The following is a 26,555-nucleotide window of genomic DNA, read 5'->3' as shown; positions in this document are numbered from 1 at the left end:
GGAGTGATAAATGAGCAGATGATGTGCAAGTAGAGATACTGGTGTGCAAAACAGCAGAAAAGTAAATACAATAAAAACAGTATGGGGATGAGGTAGATAGATTGGGTGGGCTATTTACAGATGGACTATGTACAGCTGCAGCGATCGGTTAGCTGCTCAGATAGTTGATGTTTAAAGTTGGTGAGGGAGATAAAAGTCTCCAACTTCAGCAATTTTTGCAATTCGTTCCAGTCACTGGCAGCAGAGAACTGGAAGGAAAGGCGGCCAAATGAGGTGTTGGCTTTGGGGATGATCAGTGAGATATACCTGCTGGAACGTGTGCTACGGGTGGGTGTTGCCATCGTGACCAGTGAACTGAGATAAGGCGTAGCTTTACCTAGCATAGACTTATAGATGACCTGGAGCCAGTGGGTCTGGCAACGAATATGTAGCGAGGGCCAACCGACTGGTGGTCCAGATTGTCTAGCCCAGCTGATTTGTACAGGTCCAGGTTTTGCAGCTCTTTCAGAACATCTGTTGTCTGGATTTGGGTGAAGGAGAAGCTGGGGAGGCTTGGGCGAGTAGCTGCGGGGGAGGCGGAGCTGGTGGCCGGGGTTGGAGTAGCCAGGAGGAAGGCATGGCCAGCAGTTGAGAAATGCTTATTGAAATTTTCGATTATCATGGATTTATCGGTGGTGACCGTGTTACCTAGCCTCAGTGCAGTGGGAAGCTGGGAGGAGGTGCTCTTGTTCTCCATGGACTGTACAGTGTCCCAAAACTTTTTGGAGTTAGAGCTACAGGATGCACATTTCTGCTTCAAAAAGCTGGCCTTTGCTTACCTAACTGACTGCGTGTATTGGTTCCTGCATGCTTATCTAAGATTGTGAGGAAATTACTTTTAAAGAATGACCAGACATCCTCGACTGACGGGATGAAGTCAATATCCTTCCAGGATGCCCGGGCCAGGTCGATTAGAAAGGCCTGCTTGCAGAAGTGTTTTAGGGAGCGTTTGACAGTGATGAGGGGTGGTCGTTTGACCCATAGCAGATACAGGCAATGAGGCAGTAATCGCTGAGATTCTGATTGAAAACAGCGGAGGTGTATTTGGAGGGCAAGTTGGTCAGGATAATGTCTATGAGGGTACCCATGTTAACGGATTTAGGGTAGTACCTGGTGGGTTCCTTGACGATTTGTGTGAGATTGAGGGCATCTAGCACAGATTGTTGGACTGCCGGGATGTTAAGCATATCCCAGTTTAGGTCACCTAACAGAACGAACTCTGAAGCTAGATGGGGGGAGATCAATTCACAAATGGTGTCCAGGGCATAGGTGGGAGCAGAGGGGGGTCGATAACAGTGAGAGACTTATTTCTGGAGAGGTTCATTTTTCAAATTAGAAGTTCAAACTGTTTGGGTATAGACCTGGAAAGTATGACAGAACTTTGCAGGCTATCTCTGCAGTAGATTGCAACTCCTCCCCGTTTGGCAGTTCTATCTTGACGGACAATGTTGTAGCTGGGTATGGAAATCTCAGAATTGTTTGTGGCCTCTCTAAGCCAGGATTCAGACACGTCAAGGACATCAGGGTTGGCAGAATGGGCTAAAGCAGTGACTAAAACAAAGTTAGGGAGAAGGCTTCTGATGTTGACATGCATGAAACCAAGGCTTTTTCGATCACAGAAGTCAACAAATGAGGGTGCCTGGGGACACACAGTGTCTGGGTTTACCTCCACATCACTCGAGGAACAGAGGAGGAGTAGGATGAGGGTACGGCTAAAGGCTATCAAAACTGGTCGCCTAGAGCGTTGTGGACAAAGAATAAAAGGAGCAGATTTCTGGGTGTGGTAGAGTAGATTCAGGGCATAATGTGCAGACAGGAGTATGGTGGGGTGTGGGTACAGCGGAGGTAAGCCCAGGTACTGAGTGATGATAAGAGAGGTTGTATCTGTGGATTAGCTGGTTATAATGGGTGAGGTCACCGCATGTGTGGGAGGTGGGACAAAGGAGGTATCAGAACTAGGGGCTCCTCAGTAAACTAAAGCAATGATAACTAACCTAAACAACCATATACAAGGCATATACATAGGGGCGGCAGGGTAGCCTAGTGGTTAGAGCGTTGGACTAGTAACCGGAAGATTGCAAGTTCAAACCCCTGAGCTAACAAGGTACAAATCTGTCGTTCTGCCCCTGAACAGGCAGTTAACCCACTGTTCCTAGGCCGTCATTGAATATAAGTATTTGTTCTTAACTGACTTGCCTGGTTAAATAAAGGTAAAATTTAAAATATTGACATATGATAGAGACATGCAGTGAGGCATAAAGTAATCACAGTTGTTGATTTGGAAAGATAACTAAGACAACATCAGGTCAAATTAATTTACCTGGGCAAGTCAGTTAAGAACAAATTCCTATTTTCAATGACGGCCTAGCGGGTTAACTACCTGTTCAGGGGCAGAACGACAAATTTGTACCTTGTCAGCTCACGGGTTTGAACTTGCAACCTTCTGGTTACTAGTCAAACACTCTAACCACTAGGCTACGCTGCCGCCCCGTAAAATGGCGATGACTGGGCAGAGAGGGTTGGTTAACTACACACAGAGCCTGATTTTGCTGCTGGGGCCGGAAGATAAACAAAATAAATAAATAAACAAAACTAAAATAGAATGGATTACCGTGATTAATGGACAGTCCAGGGGGGCATCAGCCATGTAGCCAAGTGATCATAGGGTCCAGGGGACAGCAATATATGGAACAAGAAGCCGCGGAGTAGTCGCTACGACGCTATCATGCAGGCGACGCAGCGTTTAAAGTTAGTAGCCCGGGGCTAGTAGAAGCGTCTGCTCCGACGCCCGACGGAGGCCGGTTGAAGGCACAGTGAATGGAGTATTCGTCGGCAGACCTGACATGGTGGTGCGGCGGGGCGCCGTGTCGACTAAGGATCCAAGCCAGATGGCGAAAGAGGTGTGAGTGAGTGTGTGTGTGTGTGTCTTTATATGTGTGTGATGTCTAGTTTATAGATGTGTCAGCAGGCTCTGAACAGCCATATATAGTACCCCAGTAAAACAAGCATTCCTAATAATCACTACCCTGAGATTGTAGGCACTGTTAAATCAAATTGCCTAGCCTTAACAGCAATATATACTTACCACCCTGGACTCGTAAAGATCTACAATTTTATTCCTCTCATAATGGGGACGTAAGCTTGTATCGATCTAAGGAATAGTGTAATCCAATGTGGCACCGATGCAGTATACAATGTCAACAACGCCTCTATAGTACCGTTTTAATGGCGCCATAACAGATAACCTAGATCTTTGTTATGTGAATATTCATGTGAAACAGACTGACTGAGCACACATTTATCACATAAATGTAATAAATGATAAATCAAATAAAGAACTAAAGTGTCATAAAGGAACAAAGAAAAACCTTCAAGGAGAAAGGTTGATTGTCTCTGAAAATGTCAATTTGTTATGACCAGCAAGGAAACCATTGTTTGGTGCTCTTGACTGTGTTCATGGTGTTGAAATGTTGCATTTTAGTTCTGCACAATAAGCCAGCTGTAATAGTGACATTCGCTCAGTGCAAACAGAAATTGAACATTTCTAAAGTGTGTATTCATGCTTGAAAGATTGCAATACGCGTGGGCATTTGTGTGTCTGTGCGTGCACGCATGTCTGTGGCATCGTGATCAAACAAGTCTACTCTCTGCTTGATGCAGACTACTTCCAGTGCCCCTACCTCTGTTTCTCTCTCTTCTCTGTTGAGGCCTAGTTGTCCCCCCTGCCCTCGCAACTCTAGATGAACTGGCTTTGAGGTGAGTGGAGCCAGGGCCTGCAGTGGGGGTAGTGGAAGAGGAGTGAGGCCTTTGTGGAGGGATAGAGCTTGAACCATCAGTAGAGACAGCATTAGAGACAGCAGTGTGGGTTGTGGATCTGGCCGGGGGAGGGTGAAGATCTTGACCGGAGGGTGCGCTTACTGGGGGATGGTTTGCTCCCAAACATTATCCTCTTCTCTGTGGGCAATGCAATAAAGGTATATAAAGGGACCAATATTTTTGTGAGATACACATCATTAAAGTTGACTAATTTTCCAAAACTACATATCTGTAATGGGCTGTGCAATATGTGACCCAACACCTGTATTCGGTCCTATGTACCAAATTTGGAAATCGTGTTTTTTTATATTGGATAAAAGTAGAGACTCAGAGCTAGAAACTGGTATATCATACATTGCAGGTGAGAAACAATGGAAAAGTAATTCTACTTTGAACATTGATAAACTTGTAACCCCACTTTTGAGTAAATGTCCCTTGAATTTTTGGTGCACCTACTGGAGAGCACTTCTTTGTCTACACCCATTCAGCATCGTTCACACCCTCTTAAACTTTAGCCCCACCCAGCTCTTAAAGGATTCACATGTGAGGCCATGTGCTAAACAGAGTGAGTAGCGTAGTAAACAACCAAAGATTTCAAGACTAAAGATGGTAAATTAGTAACCTACAATAAGGAAAAACTCCAGGTAAAAATACACTTCATCTAGTCCTTAGCTTATATCCTTATCTGACTTTGGTGCAGGTCGTTGTTCTTCACATTACCATTTCTGGTAAACAAACACTATATCAAATACAATCTAAGTGTATTCGTCACATGCACAGGATACAGAAGGTATAAATGGTACTGTGAAATGATTACTTGCAAATTTGCAGTGGCAATATCAAAAACAGAAAGTGTCCAGATAAAAATATTTAATAATTATTAGATGACAGTTGTCTAGACAGTTGTCTAAATTGATGGGTCATGTGAAATAAATGCTATAACCACCCCCCAGCCACATCTAGCTAAGTGGATGAGTCACTATTGTCTAGACATGTACACATGTTCATGAAATACAAGCTAGCTAGCTAAACAATCAAGTAACTTGCAATGAAAACTATTCTATAACAAAATTTGAAACTTATAATATCTGAAAATTCATATACATGGATGAACTTTCACAGTAGACTGGAACCATTTAACTCCGTTTTGTTTGTACCTACATTTTGTTTGGTCAGCGTTGTGTCAAGTCTCTCCAGTTCATACTGACCGTGGCGTGTGCAGAAAGTAGCCCATCACAACTTTTTCCAACTGATCTTTCAATAGCGTCTGCTAAATTCAGGGCATTAATGTTGTTGATAAAATTAGCTAAATGTTTGTAGTTCTCGATGGCTAACGTTATAACTTACAAAAAAGCAGCGGTAGAAAGGATTATCCAAACATACTGAGCAGCTCATGTTACAGACAGAACCATGCTACATGGCAGAAGGATCCAAACGCGTTTCCCGGCATGTCCAGCCCATCCACTACCTCAGCCTGTCATGGCTACCGGGTAGGTTCCTGTCTTTTTCCATGGCTAAACCAACTAGGTTTGTCATTTAACCATTGTATTGGTATTTACAGCTGGAATTACAAGTTTGTTATTAAGGCAAGTTAATTTATGAAACTTCCCAAAATGCCAAAAAATGCATTTTGATAATTATAAAAATAAGTTCAAGTGAAGTAGTGACATGCGACATACACCTAGCTTCCGGCAACATGCACATACTAAAAGATAACACTCAGCCTAAACGTTGTTACTAATTCCCTGCTTGTGACTATTAGCACACCATCTCACAGCACTCTCTCAGAGACAAACTATGTTAATGTATGACTCCTTCATAGCAAGCCGGGTGGATTGTAACCTGGCCCTTCACAACTGGCCAGGTGAGAGAGGTGAGGTCATTATAATGAATACGTTTATTTGTGCACTGTCTGGAGTGTGCCTCACATAGAGGTGTGAAACACACCCACAATGCAAACAGTGGGACGGACACATAAGAGACATAGGAGCAATGGCCACAAGAGTTTGATGGCCTCCCAGTCAGGTTGTAGGCAGAAATCTGTTGGTGGGTTGGCCTGCAGAAATGTGGATGGGCCAAATTGCTGCAATGTAAAAACCAATATACTAGCCTATACAATGTAGGTAGTGGGACACAGGTAGCCTACCTTTAGAGACAAAGTAACAATGGCCATGAGAATTTAGTGTCCTCTCCAAAGTTACACAGACTATCTCCAACTTTTATCAGCAAACTAATGTGAAATACAGTGTCTTCCGAAAGTATTAAGACATATTATTCTTATTCTATAATTGATTTAATTGTTTTTTTTTTCTTGTGAGTCTACACACAATACCCCATAATGGCAAAGCAAAAAGAGGTTTGTAGAAATTTTAGCAAATATCAAATTTACATAAGTATTTATACCCTTTACTCAGCCCTTTGTTGAAGCATCTTTGGCAGCAATTACAGCCTTGAGTCTTCTTGGGTATGATGCTACAAGCTTGGCACATCTGTATTTGGAGAGATTATCCCATTCTTCTCTTCAGATCCTCTCAAGCTCTATCAGGTTGGATGGGAAGCGTTGCTCCACAACTATTTTCAGGTCTCTCCAGAGATGTTTTATCAAGTCCGGGCTCTTGCTGGGCCACTCAAGGACATTCAGAGACTTGTCCCGAAGCCACTCCTGCATTGTCTTGGCTCGTTGTCCTGTTGGAAGATGAAAGTTCACCCCAATTTGAGGTCCTGAGCACTCTGGAGCAGGTTTTCATCAAGGATCTCTCTGTACTTTGCTCCGTTAATCTTTGCCTTGATCCTGACTTGTCTCCCAGTCCCCGCTGCTGAAAAAAACAACAACAAAGCATGATGCTGCCACCACGCTTCACCGTAGGGATGATGCCAGGTTTCCTCCAGACACTTTTCATTCAGGCCAAGGAGTTCAATCTTGGTTTTATCAATCGGGAATATGGTTTCTCATGGTCTGAGAGTCTTTAGGTGCCTTTTGGTACACTCCAAGCGGGCTGTTATGTGCCTTTTATTGAGAAGCGGCTTCCGTTTGGCCACTCTACTGTAAAATACTGATTGGTGGAGTGCTGCAGAGATGGTTGTTCTTCTAGAAGGTTTTGTCTCATCTCCACAGAGGAACTCTAGAGCTCTGTCAGAGTGACCATCGGGTTCTTGGTCACCTCCTTGACCAAGACCCTTGTCTCCCGTTGCTCAGTCAGCCGGGTGGCCAGCTCTAGGAAGAGTCTTGGTGGTTCCACTCTTCTTCCATTGAAGAATGATGGAGGTCACTGTGTTCTTGGGGACCTTCAATGATGCTGAAATATTTGGGTACCCTTCCCCAGATCTGAGCCTCGACACAATCCTGTCTCGGAGGTCTATGGACAATTCATTCGATCTTATGGCTTGGGACCTTATATAGACAGGTGTGTGCCTTTCCAAATTATGTCCAATCAATTGAATTTATCACAGGTGGACTCCAATCAAGTTTTAGAAACATATCAAGGATGATCAATGGAAACATGATCAACCTGAGTTAAATTTCGAGTCTCATAGCAAAATGACTTTTTATTTGCATTTTTTATTTTTATAAAATAAATATTTCACTTTGTCATTATGGGATATTGTGTGTAGATTGCTGAGTATTTTTTGTACATTAATCCATTTAATAACCAGGCCTATAACATAGAAAAATTTGGAAAATGTCAAGGGACCTGAATACTTTTCGAAGTCACTGTAGGTACAATATGTAACCACTTTGGAATGAAATACAGGATATAGGCTACACATGACAAGACCACACTACACTGTAAATACTAAACAAAAAGAAGTAGACCACAACTTTATAAAAAAAATACTAAATACATATAGTGAACTATAGAAAGCTATACAAAATAATAAAACGGAATCCAATCCTTCTAGAAAACATTATTTTCTGCACGAGTCATCTTGGTCCAGGTCGCTTCCAGCATCTGTGTCTGACTCAATAAGAATTTGTCGTGATTCCTGGCTTTTGTCATTTCTTACCCCCTATTGGGTAGTTTTTCACTTTCTTTTTACATCCTTGATAAGCCATTTTTATGCCAAAGCAATGAAAGAATCCATTCAATATACTATGCTGCGCTCTGTGCATCCTTTCACAATGTCGGTAGCATAACCAAAAAGAGCTACTTAAGTCCTACAAGTCCCACCAAGGTCATCTGATATGACTGTAAAGCTTATCTTATTGGCTACATGACTGTCCATCTTTCATTTTACCCACTCCCCAATGTAATGCTATACTGTACCACAGGTCGAAAGATAAAAACACCACACTTTTTGTGCGCAAAGCTATAGTCAATGGGGTGGAAATTTGATGTTCTAATTCAGCCATACATTATCGGAGAAAATTGACAATAGGCTGCTTTTGTTCATATGAACCTAATGATTCATTTGACACCCCATGTAGCTCTATCTCAAACACAGACCAAATTGAAGCTAACCTTGATTTGTTTTTTTAATGAAAACAATGTTTTCTGGGCTGTGAATTAATAATGGTAGGTCACAGACCAACAAATAACATGTCAGTATCATCTGTAGAGTCTTCGCTTTCACCACATATCAAGTTGTTCAAGATTTATATCATTTTAGCTTCTCCACACTAACATGTCTTGAAATAGGCTTGTGGGTGTTACCTGCCCATTTATGGCCGTATGCCCATATATGTTACTAAGTCGCACCAAGGAATGTATGGTAGGGCTGGAAAGCCAAACTCCACAGCATTCAGGAGACACCCTGTATTCACGGATAACGGTTACCGTTCTCATGTCAGATGACATTGAATAAAGCATTTACATTTAAGTGCTTCAGACAAATCAGGTCTGAAATTTAACCATGAAATTTAACCGCTCCCAGACTTTTAATGTAAGAGTGTTTCATTCAAACAGTGGATCAAATGTGTTTTTCCCCTTATTGTTTATTTATGTTGTTCATCTATAATGAGACTACATCAGGTGTTGTTTTAGAATACATACAAGCTTGAAACCTTGTAGAAGCCTTTTTAAACACTGAATACACTACAAGTTTGCAAATTAAGATCCTACATCTGTAGATACAGTACATAGATAAATCAATACTGATGTAAGGATGCAGTCCATACAGACAGGTTATTTACAATAACAGGAGTGCTTTTGAGCGCATTAACAGGTGTGGAAGATGCCTGCTGGTGACTTCTGCTGATGCACGGTGATCAGCTTAAGTCAGGCCAGGTTTACTTGATGACAGTGATGTAGTAGTGTATGAATGTGCTGAACAGCTAACCCAGTGCTGTGTCATTCACATGAGTCAGTGTATTTCTGCTGTTACCGTGTATGCACACACGCAAGCAAATTCCAATAATGCAAGGTGTACAAAATAGCAAATACAAAAGAGATTACCCTTGCACTGTTAGACGCTCCCAGACTTTTAATGTAAGAGTGTTTCATTCAAACAGTGGATCAAATGTGTTTTTCCCCTTATTGTTTATTTATGTTGTTCATCTATAATGAGACTACATCAGGTGTTGTTTTAGAATACATACAAGCTTGAAACCTTGACACCTGAATCATAAGGCTGTTATTGCTGTGCTCTTCTATGATGTCATGGAACACTGTTATCATCTTTCCCCCGAAATAACAATATCTAGTTGTGACATCAGCAGACAACTTCCACAGTGGTGGTCCTGTTTCCTGGGCCTGGCTGCTTCCACAGTGGTGGTCCTGTTTCCTGGGCCTGGCTGCTTCCACAGTGGTCCTGTGTCCTGGGCATGGCTGCTTCAACAGTGGTCCTGTGTCCTGGGCCTGGCTGCTTCCACAGTGGTGGTCCTGTTTCCTGGGCCTGGCTGCTTCCACAGTGGTTCTGTGTCCTGGGCCTGGCTGCTTCCACAGTGGTGGTCCTGTTTCCTGGGCCTGGCTGCTTCCACAGTGGTGGTCCTGTTTCCTGGGCCTGGCTGCTTCCACAGTGGTGGTCATGTTTCCTGGGCCTGGCTGCTTCCACAGTGGTCCTGTGTCCTGGGCCTGGCTGCTTCCACAGAGGTGGTCCTGGTTCTTAGGCCTGGCTGCCTCCTGACAATGGCTCTGGGTGGGATAACAGATATAAGATATAAAGAGATATAAAGAGATATAAAGAGATATAAAGATATAAAGAGAAACTAGGCATTGTATACTGATATTGTTCCTGAGTGCACAGGATCGCTCTCTCGCTCTGAGACACACACACACGATAAGAAGCCCAGCAGGGCCAGGAAGCTAGCACAACATGGTTAATAGCCTTGAGGGGCTGGTCTGAAGACACTAAGCTCAGCATCAACAAGCCCCAGCTGTTTGGACTTTTTTCACATTCATTGGTTTATCAAATGTAAAGTCTTTGTCTCTGCGAAGAACCCCCTCTGTCTCTCTCTGTGCCTCTCTGTCTCTGCTAGGCCAGGGCCATGGTGACAGGCCTGCTTTAGCAAAATCTCATTTAATCACTCCATTGTGTATGGATAAAGCTGTCTCTGTCTCCCCTCAGTGGGATAGGTACAGGGAGGGCCAGGCTATCTGTCCGATGGGACCCCTGCTCCTCCTACTCCTCCGGCTCCTCCTGTTCCTCCTGCTCATCCTGTTCCTCCAATCCTCCTGTTGCTCCTGCTCATCCTTATCCTAATTTTCCTTCTGTTCCCCCTACTACTCTCGCTCCACCTGTTCCTACTACTCTTGCTCCTCCTGTTCCTCCTTCTACTCCTACTCCACCTGTCCCTCCTACTCCTCCTGTTCCTCCTACCCCTACTCCTCCTTCTCCACCTGTCCCTCCTGCTCCTACTCCTCCTGTTCCTTCTGCTCATCCTTTTCCTCCTTTTCCTGCTGTTCCTCCTAATAGTCCTGCTTCTCCTGTTCCTATTACACTTGCTCTACCTGTTCCTACTACTCTTGCTCCTTCTGTTCCTCCTTCTACTCCTGCTCCTCCTGTTCCTCCTACTCCTCCTGCTCATCATTTTCCTCATTTTCCTTCCATTCCTCCTTCTACTCCTGCTCCTCCTGTTCCTCCTGTTGCTCCTGATCCTCCTGCTCATAATTTCCCCCCTTTTCCTCCTTCTACTCCTGTTCCTCCTACTCCACCCATCCCTCCTGCTCCTACTCCTCCTGTCCCTCCTACTTCTTCTGTTCCCCCTGTTCCTGCTACTCCTTCTGTTCCCCCTGCTCCCAGCCCTCTTCCATTTATAGCACCACACCACAGAGGTGAGTGTGTGTGTGTGTGTATGCGTGCGTGCGTGTGTGTGTGCACGTGTGCGTGTGAGGGAATTATGATACAACATCCTGAGAGAAACACAGCTTACCCTTATACTAGAGCAGTTAGCCTCATTGTGACTGCTACTCCATATACCCTACAGTACATAGGTTACTGTACAAAGTTAGTCTACAATGCGTAGGTTACTGTACATAGTTAGTCTACCCTACATAGGTTACTGTACATAGTTAGTTACTGTACCCTACATAGGTTACTGTACATAGTTAGTTTGTTAGTCTTCCCTACATACACTATATTTACAAAAGTATGTGGACACCCCTTCAAATTGACAGGTGTATAAAATCAAGCACACATCCATGCAACCTCCATAGACATACATTGGCATTAGAATGGCCTTACTGAAGAACTCAGTGACTTTCAGCGTGGCACCGTCATAGGATGACACCTTTCCAACAAGTCAGTTTGTCAAATTTCTGAGCAAAGCTGCCCCGGTCAACTGTAAGTGTTGTTATTGAGAAGTGGAAACATCTATGCGCAACAACGGCTCAGCCATGAAGTGGTAGGCCACACAAGCTCACAGAACGGAACCGCCGAGTGCTGAAGCGCGTAGCGCAGGCCTGGGCAACTCCAGTCCTCGGGGCCTGATTGGTTTCACACTTTTGCCCCAACCCCAGCTAACACACCCGACTCCAATAATCAACTAATCATGATCTTCAGTTAAAAATGCAATTAGTTTACATCAGTTTGCTAAGGATGAGGGAAAAGTGTGACAATAATCAGGCCCCCGAGGACTGGAATTGCCCAAGCCTGGCGTAGCGGGTAAAAATTGTCTGTCCTCGGTTGCAACACTCACTACCAAGTTCCAAACTTCCTCTGGGAGCAACGTCAGCACAATAACTGGTTGTCGCGAGCTTCATGAAATATGGTTTCCATCGCCGAGCAGCCGCACACAAGCCTAAGATCACCATGTGCAATGCCAAGCATCGGCTGGAGTGGTGTAATGCTCTCCGCCATTGGACTCTGGAGCATTGAAAAGGCATTCTCTGGAGTGATGAATCACGCTTCACGATCTAGCAGTCCGACGGACGAATCTGGGTTTGGCAGATGCCAGGAGAACGCTACCTGCCCCAATGCATAGTGCCAACTGTAAAGGGCTCTCCAGAGGGTGGTGTGGTCTGCACAATGCATCACCGGGAGCAAAATACCTGCCCTCCAGGACAGCTACAGCACCCAATGTCTCAGGAAGGCCAAAAAGATCATCAAGGACAACAACCACCTGAGCCACTGCCTGTTCACCCTGCTACCATCCAGATGGCAAGGTCAGTACAGGTGCATCAAAGCCGGGACCGAGAGACTGAAAAACAGCTTCACTAATCACTAACACACCCTTACCACCTGGGGACTGCCCATCAGGAAGTCCAGGATCCAGTTGCAGAGGGAGGTGTTTAGCCCCAGGGACCTTAGCTTAGTGATGAGCTTTGTGGGCACTTTGGTCTTGAACGCTGAGCTGTAGTCAATGAATAGCAAAATAGTGTTCATTTTGTCTAGGTGGGAAAGGGCAGTGTTGAGTGCAATAAAGATTGCATCATATGTGGATCTGTTGGGGCGGTATGTAAATTGGAGTGGGTCTAGGGTTTCTGGGATAATGGTGTCGATGTGAGCCATGACCACCCTTTCAAAGCACTTCATGGCTATAGACGTGAGTGCTACAGGTCGGTAGTCATTTAGGCAGGTTACCTTAGTGTTCTTGGGCACAGGGACTATGGTGGTCTGCTTCAAACATGTTGGTATTACAGACTCAATCAGGGACAGGTTGAAAATGTCAGTGAAGACACTTGCCGGTTGGTCAGTGCAAGCTCGGAGTACACATCCTGGTAATCCCTCTGCCTCTGCGGCCTTGTGAATGTTGACTTGTTTAAAGGGCTTACTCACATCAGCTACAGAGAGTGTGATCACACAGTCTTCACACAGAACAGCTGGTGCTCTCATGCATGTTTCAGTGTTGCTTGCATAGAAGCGAGTGTAGAAGTAATTTAACTTCTCTGGTAGGCTCGTGTCACTGGGCAGCTCGTGGCTGTGCTTCCCTTTGTAGTCTGTAATAGTTTGCATCCCTGCCACATCCAGCGAGCGTCGGCGCCGGTGTAGTACAATTCAGTCTTATTCCTGTATTGATGCTTTGCCTGTTTTATGGTTCGTCGGAGGGCATAGCAGGATTTCTTGCTTCCGGATTAGAGTCCCGCTCCTTGAAAGCAGCAGCTCTACCCTTTAGCTCAGTGCAGATCTTGCCTGTAATCCATGACTTCTGGTTGGGGTATGTACGTACGGTCACTGTGGGACGATGTCATCGATGCACTTATTGATGAAGCCATTGACAGTGTACTCCTCAATGCCATTGGAAGAATCCCGGAACATATTCCATTCTGTGCTAGCAAAACAGTCCTGTTTGTACATGTCTCTGTGTGTTGAGTAAAGGTGGAGTTTTTTCCCCTTTGGTTGCACAATTAACGTGCTGATAGAAATGAGGTAAAACTGATTTGATTTTTCCTGCATTTATAGTCCCCGGCCACTAGGAGCGGCGCCTCTGGATGAGCGTTTTCTTGTTTTCTTATGGCCGTATACAGCTCATTGAGTGTGGTCTTAGTGCCAGCTTAAGTCTGCGGTGGTATATAGACAGCTACTAAAAATATCGATATAAACTCTCTTGGTAGATAGTGTGGTCTACAGCTTGTCATGAGATACTCTACCTCAGGCGAGCAAAACCTCAAGACTTCCTTAGATTTCGGGCTCCAGCTGTTGTTTACACATATAAATAGGCCGCCTCCCTTTGTCTTACCAGAGGCAGCTGTTCTATCCTGCCGAGAAAGCTTAAAACCCGCCAGCTGTATGTTAATCATGTCGTCGTTCAGCCACGACTCAGTGAAACATAAGATATTACAGTTTTTAATATCCCGTTGATTGGATATACGTGCTCGTAGTTCATCTATTTTATTATTGATTGATTGTACGTTGGCTAATAGGACCCATGGTAAAGGTAGATTACCCACTCGGTGACGGATACTTACAAGGCACCCGGATCGTCATCCACGATATCTCTGTCTTTTCCTCCTGCGAACGATGGGAATGAGAGCCTTGTAGGGTGTCTGGAGTAAATCCTTCCCGTCCGAGTCGTTGAAGAAGAAGAATTCCTGCAGTCAGTAATCGCTGCCCTGGTATTAAGAAGCTATTTTCGGTCGTAAGACACTGTGGCAGAAACATTACGCACAAAACAAGTTACAAATAACAACAACAAAAAAACATACACAATAGAACAATTGGTTACTGGAACTTAAAAAGGCTGCCATATCCTTCTGTGCTATTACTTCAGTCTACCCATTACTTTAGTCTACCCACATACTGTATCTAGTTAGTCTACCCACATACTGTATATAGTTAATTATTCTAAACACATACTGTGTATAGTTAGTCATCTAGTTAGTCTACCCACATACTGTATCTAGTTAGTCTACTCACCTACTGTATCTAGTTAGTCCACCCACATACTGTATCTAGTTAGTCCGCCCACATACTGTATCTAGTTAGTCCACCCACATACTGTATCTAGTTAGTCTACCCACATACCTTATCTAGTTAGTCCACCCACATACTGTATCTAGTTAGTCTACCCACATACTGTATATATCTAGTTATTCTACCCACATACTGTATATATCTAGTTATTCTACCCACATATTGTATCTAGTTAGTCCACCCACATACTGATTCTAGTTAGTCTACCCACATACTGTATCTAGTTAGTCTACCCACATGCTGTATCTAGTTATTCTACCCACATACTGTATCTAGTTATTCTACCCACATACTGTATCTAGTTATTCTACCCACATACTGTATCTAGTTATTCTATCTACATACTGTATATATCTAGTTAGTCTACCTCATACTGTATCTATCTAGTTAGTCCACCCACATACTGTATCTAGTTTGTTAGTCTACTCGCATACTGCATCTAGTTAGTTAGTCTACCCACATACTACATCTAGTTAGTTGGTCTACCCACATACTGTATCTAGTTAGTCTACTCACATACTGTATCTAGTTAGTCTACTCACATACTGTATCTAGTTAGTCTACTCACATACTGTATCTAGTTAGTCTACCCACATACTGTATCCAGTTATTCTATCTATATACTGCATATATCTAGTTAGAATAACTAGATACAGTATGTTGGTAGACTAACGAGATATATGCAGTATGTAGATAGAATAACTGGATACAGTATGTGGGTAGACTAACTAGATATATACAGTATGTAGATATAATAACTAGATACAGTATATGGGTAGACTAACTAGATACAATATGTTGGTAGACTAACTAGATATAGTATGTGAGTAGACTAACTAGATAGATACAGTATGTGGGTAGACTATCTAGTTAGTCTACTTACATACTGTATCTAGTTATTCTACCTGTGAGGATAAATCATTACGTGTGTTTTTCCAGTTTTCCTCTCCCAACTCTGTACTCATCTCAGGACTGATAGCATGTTGTAGAATAACTGGCCTATTGGAGTAAATTGCATTAGCACCATGTTGCCTGGCGCCCCAGGGTCTTCTCCTAAGCCTTTTGATTTAAGTGGCAGCCATGTGTGAAGCGTTTCTCCACTCAGCCAGGGCTTTCAATCCTCTGGAATACACTGCTGGCAGATTCATCTCCTAATGGAGAGACCCACTGCAGGCTCTGTCCATGTGGATGACTTGTTAGCATTTCCTGTTAGCATCAATCTCAGTGTTATTTAATAAATCTATGTAGCAGTTAGTGAGCTAAATTCTGCTTAAGGGCATTATGCTAACTAGCTGAGTAGAAGAAGACAGTGAGGGAACAGTCACAGTAGTGCAGTAAGAGGAGGGTGTGTGGTTAACATCTAGCAGGCTAGCGTCTAGCGGATTAGCGTTTAGCAGACTCGCTTAGTCTCATTAGTGTGTTGTGAGACCGAAGCGATCTAGGGCCCAATGTGAATCTCTGCTTTAGGTTGTCTGAGTCTACTGAGTATTCTAGAGCAGGAAACCACACTGATGCAGTAAAAGGAACTGTATTTTCCTGTCTGATTATAACCAATTTGAGGTTTTACCCTAGTGTTGTTCACTACTCATGGCCTGGCACTGAAGCTTCTTTTACCCAGATCTGGGCCCAGCTAACCTTCCACATCCTAAACTTAACCATTCGAGGGAGAAACACATACTGACCTATGATCAGCCTCTAGCGGTCAAATTCATCCGACCCCATCCTTCACGGCCCAGTGGGCCAAGCGTGCATCCCCAGGCTCCCATACTAAAGCCCAGACATGGGCTTTTGACCTGATCTGCCCCTCCTCCACCCTGCTTTGGTCTCTCTCTCTCATATCTCTCATATATATATATATATATAGCTTCAGAGAAAAATACACACACACAGACACACACACACACATACACACACATATATATTTATATATATATGTGTGTGTGTGTGTATGTGTGTGTGTGTGTCTGTGTGTGTGTATTTTTCTCTACACGGGGGTGAACCATGGGCAGCATCATTCTTCATCACCATCAACATGCCCGGCTGAGCGTAAGGAAGAGAGAGAAAAACAACACACACCTGTGCTGTAATCACATGAGGATGGACAGCTACGAGCAAGCTCTGTAGAGTAGTAGAGTTACAACTGGATGAGTTAGATCTACTGCAGAGAGGGACAATTAGCTGTAAAGCAGTGGCGGCTCCTCAGATGAGGGGGGGAGGACTATCCTCCTCAGTGAATTTCAGAAAAAGAAAAAAGTGAAACAAAAAATGTTATATTTTTTAGATGAAACTATACTAGATATGATAACGTCATCAACACACTGTTGTGCAATGAAGATCTGCCACAGCCCCAGTAGCACTCTGTTGGGTAGCACCATGGTGTAGCCGGAGAACAGCTAGCTTCTGTCCTCCTCTGGGTACATTGACTTCAATACAAAACCAAGGAGGGCTCATGGTTCTCACCCCCTTCCATAGACTTATACAGTAATTTGGCAAATCTGACCATAATTCCATCCTCCTGATTCCTGATTACAAGCAAAAATGAAAGCAGGAAGTACCAGTGACTAGATCAATAAAAAAGTGGTCAGATGAAGCAGATGCTAAGCTACAGGACTGTTTTGCTAGCACAGACTGGAATATGTTCTGGGATTCCTCCAATGGCATTGAGGAGTACAGCACATCTGACCGTATGTACATACCCCAACCAGAAGCCATGGATTACAGGCAGCATCCGCACTGAGCTAAAGGCTAGAGCTGCCACTTTCAAGGAGCGGGACTCTAACCCTGGTATGGCAACTGCTTAGCCTCTGACCGCAAGGCACTAGAGAGGGTAGTGCGAACGGCCCAGTACATCACTGGGGCCAAGCTTCCCGCTATCCAGGACCTCTATACCAGGCCGTGTGAGAGGAAGGCCCTAAAAATGTTCAAAGACTCCAGCCACCCTAATCATAGACTGTTCTCTCTGCTACTGCATGGCAAGCAGTACCGGAGCGCCAAGTCTAGATCCAAGAGGCTTCTAAACAGCTTCTACTCCCAAGCCATAAGACTCCTGTACATCTAGTCAAATGGCTACCAAGACTATTTGCATCCCACACCACTGCCACTCTCTGTTGTCATCTATGCATAGTCACTTTTAATTAACTCTACCTACATGTACATACTACCTCAACTAACCGGTGCCACCTCACATTGACTCTGTACCGGCACCGCCCTGTATATATTGTTATTTTTTACTGCTGCTCTTTAATTACTTGTTACTTTTATCTCTTATCCATATCTGTATTTTTTGAAACTGCACTGTTGGTTAGGGGCTCTTTAGTAAGCATTTCACTATAAGGTCTACACCAGTTGTATTCGGCACATGTGACAAATACAATTTGATTTGATTTAATTATGACAGCATGAACTGACATGTTGTCCACCCAATCAAAGTATCAGAGAATGAGTCTAGTTCTGAAAGCATAACTTACAGCTAGCTAGCACTGCAGTGCATAAACTGTGGTGAGTAGTTGACTCAAAAAGAGAGAACAACAATTTAACAGTTTTGAACAAATTCATTTCTTCCAAAATTAAGGAGAGAGAGACAGAAATAGATACTAGATACAGTATTACTTAGCTAGCATGGAATGTAGCTAGTTCATTTAGCCTACTCAAAACACCCTGCTCAAACAGAGGGATGTTATGTTAGCTAGCTGGCTATGGCTATCCAACACTGGAGCTCTTCCAAATCAAGGTAAGGTTTTGGTTTTATTAATTTATTGCTACCGGGGCCCACAAGTGTAACTGCTTAACTACTTGCTGCTGACTGTACACTGTACTGTAGGATTGTAGCGAGTTTACTAAAGTGTTAGTTGTAGTAGATGTGTTGACTATGACATGAAAACAATGTAGACTGTGTGTAGCGGTTAGCAGTCATGATATGAAGGTTTGGCTTGGGAAAGTTTTTTTTGCCTGGTAACAGACATCTGATGTGTTGTGCACTGAAGTCCACAAGTGAAGGGAAAAGGAGGAGGAGAACGCATACATAGGTGGGACAAGGAATTACATATACAGCAAGCTGTTTGTATGTGGCTGCTATGAAAGTGAACTGTGTTTGCGGGTGACCAGGGGTGTATTCATTGTGCCGATTCTGTTGAAAAACCCTTCTTAAACGGAAACAAACGAAACGGGCATAAACATACCTCAATTTGTCAAATAGAAACTCCAGAGTGTTTCCAGACTGTTTCCACTAAAAGTGATTCTGCGTGCTCCTGGGTTGTTGGATTTAGACATTTGTTTTAGGTGTTTTGATGTTTAATGAGGACAGACTACCTGCAATGCTATCAAATATAGGTTAATAGGCATGATACCTGCAGATGCTGTTCATTTGAACCATCATCCTCAAAACAAAGCAGAATCCATAACTGTGAAAATCAGGCCAAAGACCTCACAGATATTACATTGTGTGTATGAGAAGAGGGCCAATTTGGGTGATTATTGCATTAAACGGGCAGAAATCAATGGGTGAAGTGTGTGTGTGTGTGTGTGTGTGTGTGTGTGTGTGTGTGTGTGTGTGTGTGTTAGGAAAAGGGGATACCTAGTCAGTCGCACAACTCTAGTGTGTGTGTGTGTGTGTGTCTCAGCACTACTCTTCTGACTCTGTTAAAACTGAAACCCTGTCTCTGTGAGCTCATGCAGATGGCGTCTGGATCGATTCAGATTTACCCAGGTTTGTCAAATTAAAGAGAGAGAAGGGATACAGATACACAGTACAATGTTATCCAAAAAGCTGAGGAGAAGTACATAGAAATAAATAAAATATCTCTTCTCTCAATTCTTCACGCAGTTTTTTACTCAAAATATTCACAAAATGTTAATTCCCCAGTTATACGGTATAGGATTTCCAATGTGAATTGTGTGAATTAATTTGGACGTTGCAGCTTTGACTTTCTTCTTGTAATGATTGAGATGTACTAACTGTTCTGTTTGTCCTCTACAGCGCCCCCTACGGTCCGCATCGTCCACTCGGGCCACGCCTGTAACGTTGAGGAGGAGCGCCACGCGGAGCGGGTGTACACAATCCGGGAGGGAGAGACCCTTGAACTCACCTGTCTTGTCACAGGACACCCACGGCCACAGGTCAGTCAACCTGCCAATCACCCAGTTTAGCCAATCAGGACGCTGACGTTTCACTTCACCCACCAATCATTCTGTTGAGCCAATCAGAACTCTTACTGTACTCACCAATTACTCTCTTTCTGAACACTTTGATACCCAGGTCAGAAGATATCCAGTCCTCTTAGACTTTACAATTGCATGTTTTGAGCACAATAGTACGATCATTAATAGAGGCATCAATGGGTCTTTCTATAAATACTTGTGAAATCTTGTGCAAACTTGTGAAATCAGGATCAAATTTTCTAAATGGTTTGATATACTGTACAGTGCATTCGGAAAGTATTCAGACCCCTTGACTTTTTCCACATTTTGTTACGTTACAGCTAGGGACATTTTTTTTACTTATCATCCAAAAAAATATCCAATACTTTCCTTGCCAAAAAAAATGATACTGATACCGATAACCATTATTTTTAATTTTAGCGGCCTTTTAAGCATGCTAGTACAGTTATATAGTTGAAACACACACACACACACACACACACTGACCAAAAAGTTATTTTGTTGGCATTTACTTATGTCCCCATTACCAGTAAAACATAATCAAAACCTATTTATTTCACTTACTTGCTGTGCTGATTCGTTGTTCATTTGTTCAGTCTCAACCAGTCTCAACCAGGATTTCATCATACATGACAAGCAGTGAAGTTTCAACTCTGTCTGTCCGTGGCCTCTCTTCCTCGGAGCTTCACTGTCACTGTGTCCGTTTCCATCTTGTCCAGCTGTGTCTAACATTTCATTAAACCCTGTTTCTTGTCTGCATCGAAGTAGCGGTCCTTGTACCTAGCATCGACCATGGTGGAGACACAGTATTGGCTCAGAGAGAATGCCACCGAATTGCTTGTTCACAGCCTCTAGTAAAGTACTTCTCCAAGTTAACCCGACGGTCTGTGTTGGCATTTTTGTTGATCAGGCGTTTCAATAACATGACAGGGTATCACTTCTGCTGCAGACACAGTTGAGCTTATTTCTCCAGTCAGTTGTTTGAATGGAGCCAGGGGTGTTCATGTTTCCAAGTTTCAAACATGTTCTCAAATGCCATTGAAATGGCAGCAGCGGTATGAGAACGAGCACATTCTTGAGCATGCAATACGGCTTTCCTCAGTACGAAATCCTCGTCGACACACTGTGAAATCCTCGTCGACTCACAATGCTCATGGGGCTGACATCGCTGTGCCAAATGTCAGTCGTGAAGCTAATAGCAGTGACGCCCATAGCAAGTAGCTCATGAATGTGAGTTTCAATACTGTGTAACTCCGGTAGGGCAACATCTGAAAAATAGTGCCTACTTGGTAGAGTGTACCGGTGCTCTACCAGTTGGCGAAAGCCAACATAATCCACCACAGAGAACGGTTGATTGTCAAGGGCAATGAAATCCATTATTAATTACACTTTCAAATGACTGCTCGACTTGTTGACTGCTCGTTCCACACAGCAGACATTGTGGGCTAGGTTAGGAATACTGTGTTGCACGTGTAGCGCTATATTTTTCGTGGCATCATTACGTCATCTCTCTAACCTATATCGGTATGCACGTAAGCTTTGACATCGGTTTTGCACATTGGCGTTAAACTAGACATCGGGCTGATGTTGGCAATTTTAGCTAATATTGTCCGATTACGATATGCTTACCGATATATCGTGCATCCCTAGTTACCATCCTCATTCTAAAATGGATGAATTCGGTTTTTTTCCTTCTCATTATTCTACACACAATACCCCATAAAAACAAACAAAGTTTTAAAAAAGTGAAATTTGTGCAAATGTATAAAAAAATAAAAATATTATATTTACATAAGTATTCAGCCCCTTCACTCAGTACTTTTTTGAAACACCTTTGGCAGCAATTACAACCTCGAGTCTTCTTGGGTATGACTCTACAAGCTTAGCACACCTGTATTTGGGGGGGTTGTCCTATTCTTCTATGCAGATCCTCTGAAGCTCTGTCAGGTTGGATGGGGAGCGTCACTGCACAGCAATTTTCAGGTTTCTCAAGAGATGTTGGATCGGGTTCAGCTCTGGGCTCTGCCTGGGGAACTCAATGACATTCAAAGACTTGTCCCAAAGCCTCTCCTGCGTTGTCTTGGCTGTGGGATTAGGGTCATTGTCGTGTTAGAAGGTGAACCATCGCCCCTGTATGAGGTCGTGAGCGCTTTGGAGCAGGTTTTCATCAAGGATCTCTCTGTACTTTGCTCCATTCATCTTTCCTTTGGACCTGACTGGTCTCCCAGTCCCTGCTGCTGAAAAACATCCCCACAGCATGATGCTGCCACAACCATGCTTCACCATAGGGATGGTGCCAGGTTCCCTCCAGATGTGACGCTTGGCATTCAGGCCAAAGAGTTCAATGCTGGCATCGACAGACCAGAGAATCTTGTTTCTCATGGTCTGAGAGTCCTTTAGGTGCCTTTTGGAAAACTCCAAGTGGGCTGACGTGCCTTTTACTGAGGAGTGACTTTCGCCTGGCCTCTCTACCATAAAAGCCTGATTGGTGGAGTGCTGCAGTGATGGTTATCCTTCTGGAAGGTTCTCCCATCTCCACAGAAGAACTCTGGAGCAATGTCAGAGTGACCATCGGGTTCTTGGTCACCTCCCTAACCAAGGCCATTCTCCACCGATTGCTAAGTTTGACCAGGTGGCCAGCTCTAGGAAGAGTCTTGGTGGTGCCAAACTTTTTCCATTTAAGAATGATGGAGCCGACTGTCTTCTTGGACTTTCAATGCTGCAGAAATATTTTGGTACCCTTCCCCAGATCTGTGCCTCGACACAATCCTGTCTCTGAGCTCTACTGACAATTCCTTCAACCTCATGGCTTGGATTTTGCTCTGACATGCACTGTCAACTGTGGGACCTTATACAGTTGCTTGTGAAAGTATTCACCCACCTTGGCATTTTTCCTATTTTGTTGCCTTACAACCTGGAATTAAAATATATTTTTGGGGGGTTTGTGTCATTTGATTTGCACATGCCTACCACTTTGAAGATGCAAAATATTTTTGTTGTGAAATAAACAAGAATAAGACAAAAAAAACAGAACTTGAGCGCCCATAACTATTCACCCCCAAAGTTAATACTTTGTAGAGCTACCTTTTGTAGCAATTGCAGCTGCAAATCTCTTGGGTTATGTCTCTATAAGCTTGGCACATCTAAATACTGGGATTTTTGCCCATTCTTCAAGGCACAACTGCTCCAGCTCCTTCAAGTTGGATGGGTTCCCCTGGTGTACAGCAATCTTTAAGTCATACCACAGATTCTCAATTGGATTGAGGTCTGGGCTTTGACTAGGCCATTCCAAGACATTTAAATATTTCCCTTTAAACCACTTGTTGTTGCTTTAGCAGTATGCTTAGGGTCATTGTTCTGCTGGAAGGTTGAACCTCTGTACCCATCTCAAATCTCTGGAAGACTGAAACAGGTTTCCCTCAAGAATTGCCCTGTATTTAGTGCCATCCATCATTCCTTCAATTCTGACCAGTTTCCCAGTCCCTGCCGATGAAAAACATCCCCACAGCATGATGCTGCCACCACCATGCTTGGGGATGGTGTTCTCGGGGTGATGAGAGGTGTTGGATTTGCGCCAGACATAGCGTTTTGCTTGATGACAAAAAGCTCAATTTTAGTCTCCTCTGACCAGAGTACCTTCTTCCATATGTTTGGAGAGTCTTCCACATGCCTTTTGGCGAACACCAAAATGTGTTTGCTTATTTTTATCTTTAAGCAATGACTTTTTTCTGGCCACTCTTCCTTAAACCCGGCAAGGACGGCAGGTAGCCTAGTGGTTAGAGCGTTGGACTAGTAACCGAAAGGTTGCAAGTTTGAATCCCTGAGATGACAAGGTAAAAATCTGTCTTTCTGCCCCTGAACAAGACAGTTAACCTGCTGTTCCTAGGTCATCATTGAAAATAAGAATGTGTTCTTTTCTGGCTTGCCTTGTTAAATAAAGGTCAAATAAAAAAATAAGTACCCAACTCTGTGGACTGTACGGCTTAAAATGGTCCTATGGACAGATACTCCAATCCCGCCTTGGAGCTTTGCAGCTCATTCAGGGTTATATTTAGTCTCTTTGTTGCCTTTCTGATTAATTCCCCCCTTGTCTGGTCCGTGAGTTTTGGTGGGCGGCCCTCTCTTGGCAGGTTTGTTGTGGTGCCATATTCTTTCCAATTTTTAATAATGTATTTAATTGTGCTCCGTGGGATGTTCAAAGGTTCAGATATTTTTTACAACCCAACCCTGATCAGTACTTCTCCCCACCTTTGTACCTGAGCTGTTTGGAGAGCTCAGTGGTCTTCCTGGTGCCGCTTGCTTGGTGGTGGCGCTCACTTAGTGGTGTTGGAGACTCTGGGGCGTTTTAGAACAGGTGTATATATACTGAGATCATGTGACACTTAAAGTCCACCTGTGTGCAATCTAACTAATTATGTGACTTCTGAAGGTAATTGGTTGCACCAGATCTTATTTAGGGGTGAACACATATGCACACACCACTTTTTTTAATGTATTTTTTTTAAACAAGTTATTTTTTTAATTTCACTTCACTAATTTGGACTATTTTGTGTTTATCCATTACATGAAATCCAAATAAAAATCTATTTAAATTACAGGTTGTAATGCAACAAAATAGGAAAAACGCCAAGGGGGGTGAATACTTTTGCAAGGCACTGTATAGGCAGGTATGTGCCTTTCCAAATCATGTACAATCAATTGAATTTACCACAGGTGCACTCCAATCAAATTGTAGAAACATCTCAAGGATGATCAATGGAAACAGGATGCACCAGAGCTCAATTTCAAGTCTCATAACAAAGAGTCTGAATACCTAGCTAAAATTACAAAAAACATGTTTTCACTCTGTTGTTATGGGGTATTGTTTGTAGATTTGTGAGGGAAAAAATATTTAACACATTTTAGAATAAGGCTGCAACGTAACAAATTGTGAAAAGTCAAGGGGTCTGAATACTTTCCGAATGCACTGTACATTAGAATGTTTTTTGCAACTTCACATGTGTAGTGCAACTTCACATGTGAATAAAAGTCTCTAAATAGGCATAATGACACCATAACTCCACCTAGCATCAACACAACATTTACATGTAATTGAAAATGTCACATGAAAATTGGACACCGCATATTTCTTTGTTATGCCTAGTATTCAGGTCTGTTTGTGCTTTAGCCAACTTCTATATCATTTATAGCCATGCTAAACATTCCTGAAGAATGGAATAGATAAACAACTAGCTGTCAAAAACTTGCTTCCTCTGTTTTTATTTTCTCCACTCCTTGCCTGTAACGGTTTTCTTCTGGTGAAAGAGAGGCGGACCAAAATGCAGCGTGGTTAGTTTTGTACATCTTTAATAAAGATGAAAATACAACAATCTACAAAACAAGAACCGTGAACAAACCGAACCAGTCCTATCTGGTGCCACAAAGACAGGAACAATCACCCACAAAACCCAACACAAAACAGGCTACCTAAATATGGTTCCCAATCAGAGACAATGACTAACACCTGCCTCTGATTGAGAACCATATCAGGCCAAACATAGAAATAGACAAACCAGACACACAACATAGAATGCCCACCCAGCTCACGTCCTGACCAACACTAAAACAAGGAAAACACACAAGAACGATGGTCAGAACGTGACATTGCCTCTCTTTGAAAGTGCATTGGATCCCGAGGGGAGAAGCCTTCACTCCTCTACCCCAATGTGCTTTGAGAGGAAGGTGAGGAATGGAGGAAACTAGGGGAGAATCTCAATTCCAATTCCTATAATCCTCATATTCTCGCCTCTTTCTCAAAACCCATTGGATCAGACCAATGGGGTAGAGGAGACGAATCGAGGAAATGCAATTGAGATTTTCCCAAGGACAGAGGAAGCAAGTGTTTGACAGCTATTAACATTTGTAGACAGTACAAGAGTGAGTGAGTGAGTGAGTGAGTGAGTGAGTGAGTGAGTGAGTGAGTGAGTGAGTGAGTGAGTGAGTGAGTGAGTGAGTGAGTGAGAGTGGTTAATGAATGAGTGAGTGACTGAGCTACCATAATACCCATGGCCTGTCCAGAAACAACCCCTAGCCCCAACCCTCCAGAGCCCAGGGACGTCAAACATAAGACCCACTCACCTGGCACGTGAGGGGGTCCAATCCGGCCCGCAGGTGGTTTGAGTATATTGAAATATTGACCAATTCAATATACTTTCAAATAACTAAAGCCAAATTTAAACTGTACATACATGATAATGGACCTACATTCATAGAGTTTCTTGACTGTGTCAACTCTCTAATAATCACCAAAAGGAAAGCTAAACAGTCAGGTAGCATCAAAAATTCAAAAATCGATGGTTAGGGTAGGGCTGTGGCGGGCATGAAATGTCAGCCGTTGATGGTCAAGCATATAACTGCCGGTCTCACGGTAATTGACCGTTAATTAACATAAGGACGTTTAGCTTATCCTGGATTCCACACATAGCCCACAAGCCACTGATGAAGAACTTTGGAACATCTACATTTTAAAAAGTCGAATAAATCCATGTAATATAGCCTACACCATCACAATAAATCCATGTAATATAGCCTACACCATCACAATAAATCCATGTAATATAGCCTACACCATCACAATAAATCCATGTAATATAGCCTACACCATCACAATAAATCCATGTAATATAGCCTACACCATCACAATAAATCCATGTAATATAGCCTACACCATCACAATAAATCCATGTAATATAGCCTACACCATCACAATAAATCCA

The 26,555-nt window shown here is 43.2% G+C and overlaps 1 protein-coding gene across 1 annotated transcript in view; it reads left to right on the top strand.

Annotated features, from left to right (window-relative positions):
- LOC112217847 (MAM domain-containing glycosylphosphatidylinositol anchor protein 2-like) overlaps nucleotides 1–26,555 on the top strand; it is a 345,651-nt gene that overhangs the window by 96,441 nt on the left and 222,655 nt on the right. Inside the window, exon 2 of the mRNA XM_042300909.1 lies at nucleotides 19,619–19,758. Within this exon, the coding sequence (XP_042156843.1) occupies nucleotides 19,619–19,758 (140 nt within the window). The remainder of the gene's footprint in view (nucleotides 1–19,618; nucleotides 19,759–26,555) is intronic.

The sequence above is a fragment of the Oncorhynchus tshawytscha genome, linkage group LG18 (genome assembly GCF_018296145.1).
Source record: "Oncorhynchus tshawytscha isolate Ot180627B linkage group LG18, Otsh_v2.0, whole genome shotgun sequence".
Lineage (NCBI taxonomy): Eukaryota > Metazoa > Chordata > Actinopteri > Salmoniformes > Salmonidae > Oncorhynchus > Oncorhynchus tshawytscha.
The sequence above is the reverse complement of the archived record's forward strand: the minus strand, read 5'-3'. Positions and strand labels throughout refer to the sequence as shown.